The 15,162-nt window shown below is 34.7% G+C and overlaps 1 protein-coding gene and 1 pseudogene across 1 annotated transcript in view; one reads left to right on the plus strand and one right to left on the minus strand.

The window, feature by feature from the left end:
• The first annotated feature begins 220 nt into the window (after positions 1-220).
• On the plus strand, positions 221-1,266 carry LOC114399083 (annotated as a pseudogene).
• A 7,027-nt stretch (positions 1,267-8,293) lies between these two features.
• Positions 8,294-15,162, minus strand: part of LOC114398501 (tRNA (guanine(37)-N1)-methyltransferase-like) — a 33,344-nt gene continuing 26,475 nt past the window's right edge. Inside the window, exon 7 of the mRNA XM_028360701.1 lies at positions 8,294-8,455. Coding sequence (XP_028216502.1) covers positions 8,294-8,455 — 162 coding nt within the window. The remainder of the gene's footprint in view (positions 8,456-15,162) is intronic.

Raw genomic sequence — 15,162 nt, forward strand, 5'->3', positions numbered from 1 at the left:
ATTTTAAAACAAATGTCAATAGTAAAATTAGACTTTTCAACTAAGTTTTTTTAGAAAAAAAAAGAGAGAGAGAGAGAAATTTGAATATGCAATTGAATAAATGCCTCATTTTCACCTACACTTGCATAAGATAGACCCATTATTTATACCATCACCACTTGGACTTCACTCCCACTCAGTCACTCATACACACAATTGTTGAAACAAAAACCATTAGAATATGTGTTGGTTTCTCCTAATTGTGTTTCTTAGTCTCACATATGGTAGTCTTTCAGAGGCTAGCTACGAGAAGAAGCTTCCTTCTGCTATTGTGGTTGGCACTGTCTACTGCGACACATGTTTTCAACAGAATTTCTCTTTAAGAAGCCATTTCATTTCAGGTCCATTTTGCTTTCCTTAATGTGGTTGATTGCATGGTTTATTTTCACATCGCATGATATCCCTTAAGGTGTTATTTGAACTTTTTGACTTATGTTTTATTTTGTCATGTGTAGGTGCCTCTGTGGCTGTAAAATGCAAAGTTGGGAAATCAGTACCAAGTTTCAATTAAGAAGTGAAGACAGATGAGAATGGTGAATTCAAAGTGCAACTACCATTCAAAGTGCGGAAACAAGTAAAGAGAATCAAGGGATGCACTTTCAAATTGATAAGTAGCAATGAGCCTCATTGTTCTGTTGCCTCAGTTGATACCTCTTCTTCAGTGAATCTCAAGGCAATAAAACAAGGAGAACGCATATTCTCAGCTGGGTTATTCTCATTCAAGCCTATAAGAAAACCAAACTTTTGCAACCAAAAACCAAGTGTTCCAAATTCAAAGGCACATGTGAAAAATGAATTCCTTCCTAATATACACCCTTCTACATTAGATGAAAAATCAACTGAGGATACCTTTTTCCCTTTCCCTCCAATCCCATTTCTACCTCCAATCCCTTTTCTTCCACCAATCCAGTTTCCTCCAATCCCATTCCTACCCCCAATCCCATTTCTCCCCCCAAATCCATTTCTCCCTCCAAATCCACTTCTCCCAGCTCCAACCCCATTTCTACCTCCCCAAGTTACTAATCCATTGCAACCATTAAGCCCACCACCACTCTTCCCCCCAGTATAACTTCCATACCCACGTCCAAATATCCCCAAGCCATTTAATCTTCCGAGGATTCAATAGAATATTAGCGGGGAAAACTAGTCAATTTGTATAAGCTTCCCAATAAATAGTTATAAGAAAGAAAAATAGAGAGAAGGGCGTAAAGTGAAGTTAAAATTAAGTTATGCCGTGAAGTTATGTGAGTGCTTTTGAAAAATTGATATATATATATATATATATATATATATATATATATATATATATATATGTTAATGTTAAACCTATCAGAGGAATTTGATTGATTTCACCTCAATATAGTTCATTGTTCTCTTTTTTTACTATTGGGAAATTTGTCCAAGTTGGTTATATATTTCTATGACTTATTTACTTCAATTATAAATCATGACATACACAAATATATAGTTATATATAATAAACAAAAAAAATGGGATGGATATATAGATATATAATGAATCATGACACCACCTTTCACAAGTTATTCTAAGAATAAATTTAAAATAGTTACACTCCAAATCATTGGGGTCATCCTAATGGTAAATATATATGCATGTGCTAATAAGTTTGAATCTCAGGAGACCATTGTACACCAAAAATAGTTACTCTCCATTTCTTCCTTTTTATTTTCATTTAATCATAAGGTTGCTATGAGTAACTCATATTTTATTGTTTGATTAAAATAAAGGGAAGAGTGAGAATAGCAAATAATTATTCTAGAGTTGTTAGAGTGCCTTGATCCTTGTTCACAAACACATATATTATATTAATTATAATTAATATTATATTTTTATCCTTCATTTAATAATTATTTTTAATTTTAAATGTATCATTTATTATATATTTATTAATTAATATATCCTATTAATATAAAATATCATTTTATAATTAATTCTGCTGATATATAAATTAATTAATAAGTGAAACTTACAAATCTTTATTAGAAAAAAAACAACCATAATGATATGATATTACTTTTTAACTATCTTTTCAGATAAAAAGGAAAGTACATAAAACTATTAAATAGAAAATATTATTATAATGTATAGTTAATATATCTTATTATTTCAATTTTATTCTTAATATTTTTTTAATATCTAATACATGTCACTTTTTCACCTAACATATTATATATATATATATATATATATATATATATATAAATTCATGTTTGATTTTAATTATATATTTGTTATAATTAATATTTATATCCTTCATTTATTTAATACTTTTAATTTTAATGTATAATTTATTATATATTCAGATAATATATTCATGAATTTAATTTATATTTAATATATATCTCTTTGAAATATTTAATATATCCTATGAATATAAAATATAATTTTACTATTTATATATGATACCGATATGCATTAATTAATAAATATATTAGACTTATCGTTTTTGTTTTTAAAAAATAATATAAAATATTATTCTTATCATTTTAGTATATTAATTAATTTATCTTATTAGTATAATTAAAATATCCTTTTATAATTAATGCTATTGATATATAAATCAGTTAATACGTTAAATTTACCATTAAAAAAACAATGGCATGTTAGACTTTTTTCCCAATAATACAAATAAAATAAAAATTTATTCAAATAATACAAATGGGAAGATAGATACATGGATGATACAAAACAGTGTGTATAGTGAGAAATCGATTCTTCCTAGCCAATGTTTTTATCATAGCAAACCGATTTCTAAATTAGGTTTTTTTTTTTTGTTTTAAAAAACTTAGTTTAGAAATCATTTTTTTTCTAAAATGAGTTTTTTTTTTTAATTTTATATTTTTGAAATTGTTTTTGTAGTTTTTCTTTACATATATATTTTTTTAAAAAGTTAACTGGTTTTTTGGTTTTAATTTTTTATTTTACTGATTTATATATATTAAATTATATAAAAAATATTTATCTACAATACTATTTTAAAAAATAATTAATTATTAAATGAAAATCAACATAGCTAAAAAAATATTGCATGCACTATCATATGATTTATATTTATTTAAATTTAGTTAAGTACAGTCCTTGTTATGATTTATAACTATCAAATGAAAAAAAAAGTTTGTTTAATTAATATTTAAGAAAAAAATATCAATATAAATATCTAAATACTCATAAAATATGAAGATGTATATTAAAATAGTTACTTGTATGGACTATGGGTATGCATTTTTAGGAAAAACACAAATTAAAAAAACATAGTATAGAATCTTACCTATTACGTAACATCTTTATAAAGAAACAAATATGGTCAAAGAAATAAGAAAGAACCATTTTAAATTTTCTTACATCATATTTTTATTAATTTTCTTACTTACTAAATATATTTTTTAACAAAAATGCATATATTTTTAAGTGATCTAATTCTTTTACCTAAACAAATTATATAAATAAAACATGTTGAATTTTAATAGTATGAATTAATGATTGATGTACAACTAAGAGTACTTAAATATAATTTATCTAGAATGGTATTTTAAAAAATATTTAATCCTTAAATGAAACCAACTTTATCTAGATTGAAGAAGACAAAAAAAAGACTTAGATAAATAAAGCTCGGGTAAACATCATAATCCTCTCGGCCTAATACAATTAAAGTAGAGAATCTTAAAAAAAAGTAACAATATAATTCCAATGATGAATTTCAAGTTTATTCTAAAAAAGTAACAAGTAGTTTTTGCAATGACTACACAGATTCATCGTGCATAAGAGCTATTATCTCATCAGTTGTTATTGGTTTCTTTGATTTGTGCATCGTGTGAATGAATGCATCCCTTGCACCCTTTTTGAGCCTAATGTAAAAAAAGTTGTTATTGGAACCCAAACCCAAAAAGTGATATTTACTAACTACCCTTTCTTAGGTTGTAGGAGAGTACTCATGGATCCAGACAAATTTGTCCCAAATTTGGGGGAATGTTTTTGGGTGATTTTCTGTTGCAAGAAAATAAATATACAACACAAGTTAAATTGAGTTAAAAAATATGGTATTACTCCAGCTTAGTCTGAATTTTTTTACATTTGCAAAAGAAAAAAAGAAAAGAAAAAAAAAAGAAAAAGAAAGAGAAAATTTAAAGAATAAAAGTTGGGATGAACCATCGTCAAAGAAAATAAAGGTGCTGAAAAGAGTAGCAAAGCAATAAGGTTGGTGTTGTGAGAAATTATAAGTTGTGGTTTATACATACTTTGGGGGAATGAATGTTCTCCTAGATCCTAAGCTTTGATTCCTAGAAAAACCATGATTTCTTTGTTAGCCCAATCATGTTACAAGTCTAATAAAGTCCTTAGTGATCCACATTGAGCACGTATGATAGCATTGACTGAGATGATGTGCAAAGTTGAGAATTTTACTATTCAATTGTTATAATTCAAACACTTTTACCGAGACACTTATGGGATTGAGAGAAACACTAGCCTTGTGATTAAAATTAAGCTCAGGAAAGCAAGCGAATTGAGGAAAGAAGGGCTAATTAAGAAAAGAAGACTAATTGAGGAAAGAAGGGCTAATTAAGGAAAAGAAAATAATTGAGGAAATGAGGCTAATTAAGGAAAGAATGAGTAATTAAGGAAATCAGATTAATTCAGAAGTCCACTAATTTGCACCTATAAAAGAAGAAGAGAGAAGAAGGAGAAGACACACAAAAATTCTAACAGAATATAATTCCTTATAGAAGGCAAAGGCTAGAAAAAGGAAAAGCAAGCAATGAGAGTCATTTTTTTCCCTTCATTCCCTTTCTTATCTTTTTCCCCTTTACTAAATATTTCCCTTTTACACTTGTAAAGTCTCCATGACAATGAGAGACTAAACCCCTTCTGTTGGGAATTTCGCAGCCAACTCTTCTTGATGTAATTTCTCTTCCTATCTATTTAAGAATATTACATTTGCATTATCTTTTCATGTGCTTAATATTATTGTTTATGGCTTGATCACCCATTTGCATGGTAAGTTTTAGGGTAGCGTTAGGAAATGTTATTTCTAATAGAACTGGGAAATAGTATCTAAATAAAGTCATCACTAGCGATAGACAACTAAAATATAGGTTTTTTAAGACGCACTAACTACGACGGTCGCATAATAAACGTTGTAACTGGTCACGCGATGGCATTTTTTAAATTTTGATAAAGCTTACAACGACGTTTCTTAAGAAAACCGCTTTTAATAATGTTTATAAGCAGTACAGCGATGCTTATTTGAAGATATCATAAACACCGTCTTTGAATATGGTTTTAAAAATTTTGCAAAAACACTAATTTGGTGTAGCGCGCAACTGTGGTTTCAGTGACGATCGACCTCAAACCCTACCTAGTGACCTTGCATGTCTTCTTCTTCCATTCATCATCTTCGAAGGTAGTTGTGTACTCCCTTAAAAGCCCGTTACCATTAATTTGTGTTCCATTTTAACTGTGTGACCCTCAATTTGTGCTTCCTGTTTATAGAATCCCTCGAAGTAAAGCTTTCACCGTTCCGTTCAATCTCTGCGAAGGAATGCCATAAAAGTTCATTTGCGAAGTCTCCGTGAAATGTAAGTACTGTGAACGAGTGTTTTCCTTCAAACATTGAACAATGCTGGAACACATTTATGTTGGGTGTTTGCCCAATTTAAGTTTTGTTGGGTGTGCGTATGTTGGTTGTTTGCCCTATTTGTCCCCCTATTTTGTAGATGCAAATGCCTTTGGTGTTTTGATGATGATCATGATGATATGATACAATTGATGCAAATGGGCTTTTCAAGTTTAACTTCAAGACAATACTTCAAGAATACAAGTCACAACATCAAGATGATCACTAGTATATTAGGAAGGGAATTCCTAATTGAATTAGCAAAAGGTTTGGCCAAGTAATTTAAATTAAAAAGTGTTTTTCAAAGGATTTACTCTCTGGTAATCGATTACCAGAGGATGTAATCGATTACCAGTGGCCAAATATGCTTTACAAAAGCTACTAAAAATTTGAATTCAAATTTTAGACTGTGTAATCGATTACACAATTTTGGTAATCGATTACCAGCAGTTAATAAACGTTTTAAATTCAAATTTTAAAAGTTTTAATCGATTACACAAATCCTGTAATCGATTACCAGACAAGACTTTTAGAAAAATTATTCTAAGAGTCACAACTTCTCAAAAGTCTTTTTCATGACCACCAATGGTCTATATATATGTGATTTATAACACGATTTTGCCTAGAGTTTTTCAGAACAACAAGTGTTTATTCTCAAAAAGAGCAAAATCATTTTATCCTCTTAAGAATTCCTTGGTCAATTCAATTGCAATTCATTAAGGAATTATTTGAGTGCTCAATCTGTAAAATCTATCTCTTTCAAGAGAGATTCATTCTTCTTCTCCTTCTAATTCTCTAAGGGATTAAGAGACGGAGGGTCTCTTGTTGTAAAAGAATTCTAAACACAAAGGAAGGATTGTCCTTGTGTGTTTAGAACTTGTAAAAGGAATTTACAAGATAGTGGAACTCTCAAGCGGGTTGCTTGAGGACTGGACGTAGGCACAAGGGTGTGGCCGAACCAGTATAAATATGAGTTTGCACTTTCTCTTCCCTTAAACTCCTTTATTTGTTATTGCTTTATATTCATATTCAAATTGTTTTATTTGAATCAATATTTAAGAAGTTCATTGTTAAGGGAATTTATAACTTGAATAAAAAGTGAAATAGATTATTACTTGGGGAAGTAGTTTGGAATATCTTAATTCAACCCCCCTTCTTAAGATATCTGAGGCCGCTTGTCTAACATATTTGTGTGCGTATGTTGGGTTTTATGCTTGAACCCAATGTAATTGTCTGGTTTCATGACCATACGTAGTTTACTTATGTTTGTTGTTTGGCCTCATGTAGGGTAGCTGTTATTTTTTGCTTCGTGTTATGGTCTTTGCTTGTAACTTGAAACAAATGTATGGACCTTTTCATTTGGTTGTATGTTTAAAATTTTCATTAATTATAGAGTATTTAAGCTGGTGAAAGCCAATGTAGTAAATGAAAGGGTGACCAAGCTGTGCGTTGGAAGCTTTGATCCTATCATTTGAGCCAATGAATGCAGTGTGTACATCTGAAGGCAAGATATGTCCTGCATTTTGTCCAATGTCCCAGCCAAAGGCTAAAAAATTGCAAACCCTAGCTAGGTCCACACCCATAAGCCATATTATAACAAAAAAATAATATTTTTGCCCAAGTTCTTCTTTGAATTAGGTGAGAATGCAGTCAAAGTAAGTTAGCAAGATTTCATTATTGTTTATGCGTTAAAATTGAGTATATAAAGCAACATTGAAATGCTACATAAAAAGGAACCAAAATTGAGTATATAAAGCAATCCCTAACCAAATAATGCTGCTGCAAGGCTATTGTTTTCCCTCAACACAACGGCCATAAAGTTTAACAAGATTAGGGTGTTGAAAAGCAGAGATCGTGCCTATGTCATTTATAAACTCATGGGTTCCTTGCTCTGATTTAGGTGATAGTTGTTTGACTGCTATTGGTTTGGTGTTTGACAGAATGCCCTGCATCATGGTATACATTTTTGGAAAATTTTTGAAAAATGAATTTAGTCATTAGTATCCTTAAATACAATATATGAAACAAAATTTATTTATTCACTATATAAGGTTGTACCATGGCAGCCACCTCAAACCGGATAATATATCAAAACATAACAGTCATAAAGACTTAATCATGATATTTACAATGTAATGAACCATTCTAAATAAACATGAATGCGTGATATTTTACTATGTCAACTTACAGAAAGGTTAATACGCTAATCTAAAATTTGTCCATAATTACTGAAATGAAGGCTTTTGGAAGCTGAAACAGGACAAATAGTTCCTGATCTTCTCTTGTCTCCTTAGTTCTTCAGTGATTGGAAGGGTACCCTTTCCACTCTGTCCTTATAATCTTGCTCCTGTGCGAATTTCATATGGACGCTGAATGACTTTCTTTTCAATTTTTGACCCTGGACTCCTTTTAGAGTTTGATTGTCTTTGGTTGAGGTGGGGCTCATGTTTTCATCTGGATATAAGTTGGGACAAAATTTATCCTTCTTTTTCAAAAGCCACAATTGAAGGGCATTTGGACTAAAGTTTTCCTCCTCAAGAATGAAGATTTCTTTTTCCTTTACTTCCCCCCCATCCAAAACAGAGAAAAGATCCTTCTTGCTCATGTTGCATAAAGTGGGATTTATGCTTTCATTTGGATGGATATCACTGTTGGGAAATACTCAAGTCCCACATCGGCTGCCTCACTCATTGGAGTGCAGCTTATATACCTGTTGGGCAACTTCACAAGTTCCACATCGGCTGCCTCACTCATTAGAGTGCAGCTTATATACCTGTTGGGCAACTGCACTTAATGCCAATTAGTTTTAAGATGAAATATAACTATCACAATTAAATAAATCCCTAGAAATGCGCTGTGACTAGGAATGTTCAATTTGTATTCGGACTGATGTTTTCTTTATCTGTTCTGTTTCTGATATCCTTGTCACTGCTCATTGCAACTTCAACATTGGATGCATTCTTCAGTATGCTCTTGCTAGTTCGAACCTGAGGACCAATAGTAGCTTTACCTCTTCTTGACCAAATATTTGTTGAAGTTTTCTCCACTACTTTTACGCAGCTTTCAAGGATTTCCATTTCAGAGTGCAAGGTCTGGTCCTCATTCATAATATTCAAAACTACTTATGGCACTGACAAATTGACTGATTCTATTTGATGCAGTGTGGGGGAGGTGCTATCTGTGTGCTTGTTTCTAACATCTTGAACCAGTCCATTGAGGGAGTGCCCTTGGTGTTGACAAAATTTATCATTCAGCAGCTGTGACAGTGACCTATACATAATAATAATATAACAAGAGGAAATTTTATTAACAGCTCCTCATATATATTTTTTTATTTAGTGATAACTGAGTACAATGTTCTCACATAAAATAAAAATAGACACGTTGCATAATGTATAAATGAAAAAAAGGAGCATTTTAAATTACCATTTTATTTTGTCATTATATGCTTTCAATTTTTTTTAGGAAATTATATGCTTTCAATTTTTTTAACTAATTACTTTTTTTCCGAATATTGCGAGTTAAAGGAATCATCATTACTTCTCTAATTCTTGGGGAATTTCAATTCCTATGGTTTTTTTAATTCTGCTTCTTTTTCTTATTCTGAATTTCAATGATTGAATTACTCAACAATTTTTTTGAAAATAATTAATTCCTACTATTTTCATTCAAAAGTTTTTTTGTTTTTATTGCATGATTGTGATTGGTTTATATTTATTTTTCTCCGTTTGCTGATTGGACTCAGATATGTGAATTTGGTAAAAAGAATAGTACTTTTTTCATGAGAAGAATAATAATTATAGAGCAAGCATTGGAAAGATGAAAAATGAAATTGAATGAGTCAGAAATAGTCTCCAAGGGCAAGGAATGAGTTCAGGTTATCTTTACACAATAAAAGAAATTGTTTATACTTATGTAACAATAATTTCGAATTACATTGTTTTATATTAGAAATAAGTTGTAGCTAAAGAAAGTGAGTTTAACCAATGACTAGAGACATTCCTGTAAAAAAAAAAAACATTACGAGAGAGATTTTAGTTTCTGCTATCAATTTACATGGCATCACACAAAAAACTTATACTACTACCCTATTATTTTTAATTATAAAAGGATTATAATTAATCAGGAGATTGAGTGGGTCTACGTGAAAATGAGAGGAGGTAGCCAGCTTTATTCAGGACAGACGAATTAGTAAGGTTGGTAGGATTTGGATTTTGGATTAAAAGAAACCTAACCGGTAATTAGCTAGCATAATGAGTGATTTAGTGTGACAGAATTGATGAGGTTTGTTTAGAAACAGTGTAAAGGAGAAGTGAGGAGTATTTGACCGAAATGGAAATGATAGTGGTTTGAATTTCCAAAGGAAGGAGAGAGAAGAAAAGGAAAGGCGGTGCTAGATTGAGGCACCCAATAATTCTCAATTTGCATTTGACATATATCTATTGCTATCTGTCTCATGTGTGATGTGGACCCCACCTTTTGTTCCAACCAGCGGTGCCATTAGTCTTCTTTACTTAGTTTCAAAGCTCACCCACCTCTCTCTCTCTCTCTCTCTCTCTCTCTCTCTCTCTCTCTCTCTCTCTCTCTCTCTCTCTCTCTCTCTCAATATATACCATATTAAATGTCATACCCTAATTTCGTTCAGGGACTATTGTTTGATGGCATGCAACCTTTGTTTGACCGCTTCGAGGTACTTGGCACCCTTTGTTGCACAATACGTGAAGTTCCGAGACATGCCGGAAATCAAAAGGAAGCATTGTTACGCAATCCGTGAAATTCCGTAAAATGCCAGAAATCAAAAGGAAGTATTGTTACGCAATTCGTGAGTTTCCATAACATTTCAAAAGCTAAAAAAGGAGTAATTACATGATCCGTAAGGTTCCGTAACCTTATGGAAAGAAAACAAGTATCGTTACGAAATTCGTAAAGTTTCGTAACATTACGGAAAAAGAATCACCAAAAAAGTAAAGGGGGTGTATTTAGTAAAAAGGGGGTGCAAATAGCAACCAGGCCCACTTGGGCCTTCCAGGATGTTCCTCCAGAAGGCGGTTGCTTCTGGAGGAAGCAACCTGGCTCGCCTGGGCGAGCTGGGTGGCAAGCTCCTCCCCTATTTTCCTATAAATAGAGGGAGGAGTGAAGAAGAAAAGGGTTCAGCCCTTCTGGTACTTCGTAATCACTTAAAATTAGTGAGGAAAATTGTTTCCGTGAAGAAAATCCAAGCCGAGGCGCTTCCGTAACGTTTCCGTGGGTGATTTCGCGAAGATTTTCAACCATTCTTTGTCGTTCGTCGTTCGTTCTTCGTCCTTCTTCGGTCTTCAACCGGTAAGTTCCCGAAATCGAACTTTTCAATTCATTCTATGTACCCTTGGTGGTCCCCATTTGTTTCGCGTACTTTTATTCTCGTTTCATTTACTTTCCGTACCCCCTTTTGACGTGCTTTAGTCATTTGCTTAAGTCATTTTCTCGCCTAATCAAAAAATAAAATAAATTTCCACCGATCATTTGATTTGTAATATCCGTTAATTTCTGTTAAAATGAAATCCGACCGTTCAGTCATGCCGTAACCACGTTGGATACCAAAAAGAGGTAAAATAATAATATAATAATAAAAAAATATCTTTTAGTAAAATAAACCAAAAAAAGCAATCGTACATTTCTCTTTGGGATTTCTCTTTCTTGATTGAATTGACTAATAACTAAAGTGAAACTAAGGCTAAAATCAACTCGCAAAGTCAAGCTCATCCGCAAAAAATCACTAAAAAGGATTTAAAGGTTCGATACCTCAATTTTTCTCACCAAGTAAAAATGGGTCATTTTAAGGTCCAACGCCTTAAAAGGACCTCCTTCCAAGTAAAAAGAATCGCTTGATTCGCCCTTTAGAAAGAACTACGTAGGTCTGATTTCCTCTTCGATGGAGGGTACGTAGGAGCAAGAGCTCCGCTTTTGTCGACCTCAAAAATAAAAAAGAAATAAAAGTTTAGATACACAATTTCACACAATCCTAATTTAAGGCTGTTGTCCTTTGGGACAAACGTGAGAGGTGCTAATACCTTCCTCAAACGTAAATACAACTCCCGAATCTGGAATATTCTTCATGACCGGTTTCCTTCGGTTTTTTCGACGTTTTCCACAAATAAACATTGGTGGCAACTCCGCGCATTTTTCCTCCTTTGGAAGATGCACCCGTGAGCCTCACCTCACTCGCCCGTAAAAGGGTAGGTTGCGACAGTTGGCGACTCCACTGGGGACTGTTTTTGCGAGTTAGGCCTATTTTAGGAAATTGTGGAATTCTGAAACTTTGTGTGTGCATTTTTTTTGAATTGTGTAAATATAATAAATGTTGTCTTTTCCACATTTTTACATTGCATTCTAAGCACCCACGGGTTTGAGTAAAAAAGGGGCCCTATACCCGGGTCCATGGGAATTTAAGGAGTGGAGGTGAATCTATGATCATGCTAGGTCTCCGACTTGCTTGATAATAGTGAAACCTCGTCTAGAGCTTTCTCTCTTTATAATGTGTTGTCGCTGGTATTCCATACCGCCGCAATATTATTATCTTGAGTGATGATACCTCTAGAAAACAGCCATGCGAGATATGGATCGTCGAAAGTAGTTATTAGAGACCCCTAGATATTATCCTATAGGTCCCCAAATAGGGGCATGGAGCAAACACGCTCTGTGCCATTTGTTCTCATGCATTCTTCTGCAAATAGCACATAAATTATAGTTTTGTTGTATAGCTAGTGATATTTTGTCTCTCTAGAGTAATTCGTCACTTTTTAATACATACGTTGGGGCACCGCAATGCCTAGAACATAGTATTAAAAAGATGGATCTTTTTCGGTCTCGTATATGTAAATTACCACTTGTTTTTTTCTTTTCGTCTCATGCATACGCATTGCATCATTCATATCGGAGCCTTGATTCACCCCTTTTTTAGGTAAATGATGGGGACAAATCAAATCGGAAAAAGATTCTATCAAGTCAAGATTAAGGGCCTAGATGTCACTAGCCTTAAGGAGTTGGGACGGTTGATGGGACCCCTCCAAAGGCAAGCCTTCCGCAAAATATACGGAAAGATTTTAGATTTGACCACAGCGGAGGTATTTACAGAAGCCATTGTATCCCTCGCCCAATACTTTGACCAGCCGTTGAGATGCTTCACGTTTGGGGACTTCCAAATAGTACCGACTGTTGAAGAATTTGAGGAGGTTTTAGGATGCCCTCTTGGGGGAAGAAAACCGTATCTTTTCTCTGGGTTTCTTCCCTCCTTGGGCAAGATTGCAGCTGTGGTCGGAGATTCGGCGAGAGAGTTGGATCGTATGAAGCAAACTCGAAATGACGTAGTGGGCCTACCGCGGAAATACTTGGAAGGCAAGGCAAGGGATATGGCGAATCAAGAAGAGTGGGTCCCGTTTGCGGATATACTAGCTTTGCTAATCTTTGGGGTTGTCCTCTTTCCAAAGATGGACGGTTTGGTGGACCTAGCCGCAATTGATGCTTTCCTTGCATATCACCATAGCAAGGAGAGCCCGGTAGTAGCTATCTTGGCGGACTTATTTGATACATTTGACCGAAGGTGCGAGAAGAATAGCACACGGATTGTCTGCTGCTTACCCACTCTTTGTGTGTGGTTGATTTCGCACCTATTCCAACAAGACATAAGGCATCCGTGTCCGCTTCAAAGTTATTGCTCGTGCATCAAAAAGAGAAGAGTAGATTGGGACCAATACTTGGCTGGGATAGGAGGCAGCACAATCAACTGGTTTCCTCGATGGAAGGAAGGAAAGAAGGGAGTTTTCTTCTCATGTGGGGACTACCCAAATGTTCCGTTGATAGGGACGAGGGGTTGTATTAACTATAATCCCACACTTGCTATAAGACAGTTAGGGTACCCTATGAGGGGAGCACCGATGGAAGAGAGCCTCTTGCCTTTCCTTGTGAGAGATTTCGGCACGCAAAGTCTCAAGATTGTACAAAGAGTCCACAAGGTGTGGGAAAGCCCATTAAGGAAAGACAAAGAACTTAGGGGCATCCGTAATGGCATCATCGGTGGTTATCATGAATGGCTAAGAGTTCATACACGAGGGTTAGATTGGCTCTCCAAGTTGAAAATTATCAACGAGGAGAACTTCGAAGCTCCGGAAGAGGATGAAGAAGTCCAAGCTCTAAAATTAGAGCTAGGAAAGGCAAGACTCGCCAAAGAAAAATTCAAGTTAGTTGCTACAGACGTACAAAAAGAGTGTGCTGAATTACGAGAGGAAAATGCGGCTACCGCAAGAGCCCTCGAACGAGAAACCAATAGGGCTCGCAAGGAAGAGCATGGTCGAGATAAATTTTGAGGAGCTTTGTGGGGCAGCAACAATGAGCTCAAGCTCCGGAGAGAGGAAAGAGACCAGTTACGAGTACATGGCATGGTCTTAAAAGAGGAGTTAGCTGCTTGCTCAAGATCCAAGAGGAGTTTGGCCCAACACTTAGAAGCCATGGAGCAAAGCATGCTAGCTATAATAGGGCAGTACAAAGAAGAGTTAAACAAGTCTTTGACCCATGAACAAAAACTAGTAGAGGACTTCGCACAAGCGTACGCCGAGAAGGAAGCAAGAGGGAGGGTGATTGATTCATTGCATCAAGAAGCGACCATGTGGATGGATAGGTTCGCCTTGACCTTAAATGGAAGTCAAGACCTCCCGCGACTACTAGCCAAAGCAAAGGCCATCGCTGAAGTGTGTTCAGCCCCAGAGAAAATTCACGGGCTAATCAATTACTGTCAACACATGATAGATTTAATGGCCCATATAATTAGAAACCGTTAGTTTCTGTTGTAACACTTTTGTATGATCTTGGCTAGATAAAAGCTTTTGTTCCTTTTTATAAAAAGAGAAGTTTTGAAACTCATCACATTGTCTAAAAAGGCCTTGAGGTGGATCCAAGTGCTCTGATCATTCATTAGCACATTCATGTTTTGGTGGCATACTCACCACTGTTTGTTTCTTTAGGGAACTCACCATAACTAAAAAAGCGCAAAGGCACCCCTATAACACCCGATCCAGAAGTAAGATGGATAACGAAGAGGGAGTGCAAGAACAGATGAAGGCCGACCTATCGGCCTTAAAAGATCAAATGGCTTCTATCATGGAGGCCATGCTAAAGCTTCAAAAAACTATAGAAGATAATGCCACGGCGGCCGCTTCCAATACAGCTAGGGAAGCGGAACCGGTGCTACAACCTGCAATAAACTTGGGCCGAGACAGAAACGCGACAGTTTTTAATCGGAGGTATAGTCCTCAAGCCTACCCTTATGGTTTGCCTCCAGACTTCACTCCCTGTACCGCTCCAGACGATTTGAGCCAAACCCCTACTTTCGAGGGCAAGCTCTCTCCTCATGCCGACTATCCTCTGCAGGAAGATGATGAAGGAGATGCCCATTTAGGCCCTCTACTTCCCCTCAAGGAACCGACCCCTCATGAGTTGCCCCAACCAAACATAGTCCG

Source organism: Glycine soja, chromosome 19, assembly GCF_004193775.1.
Source record: "Glycine soja cultivar W05 chromosome 19, ASM419377v2, whole genome shotgun sequence".
Classification (NCBI taxonomy): domain Eukaryota; kingdom Viridiplantae; phylum Streptophyta; class Magnoliopsida; order Fabales; family Fabaceae; genus Glycine; species Glycine soja.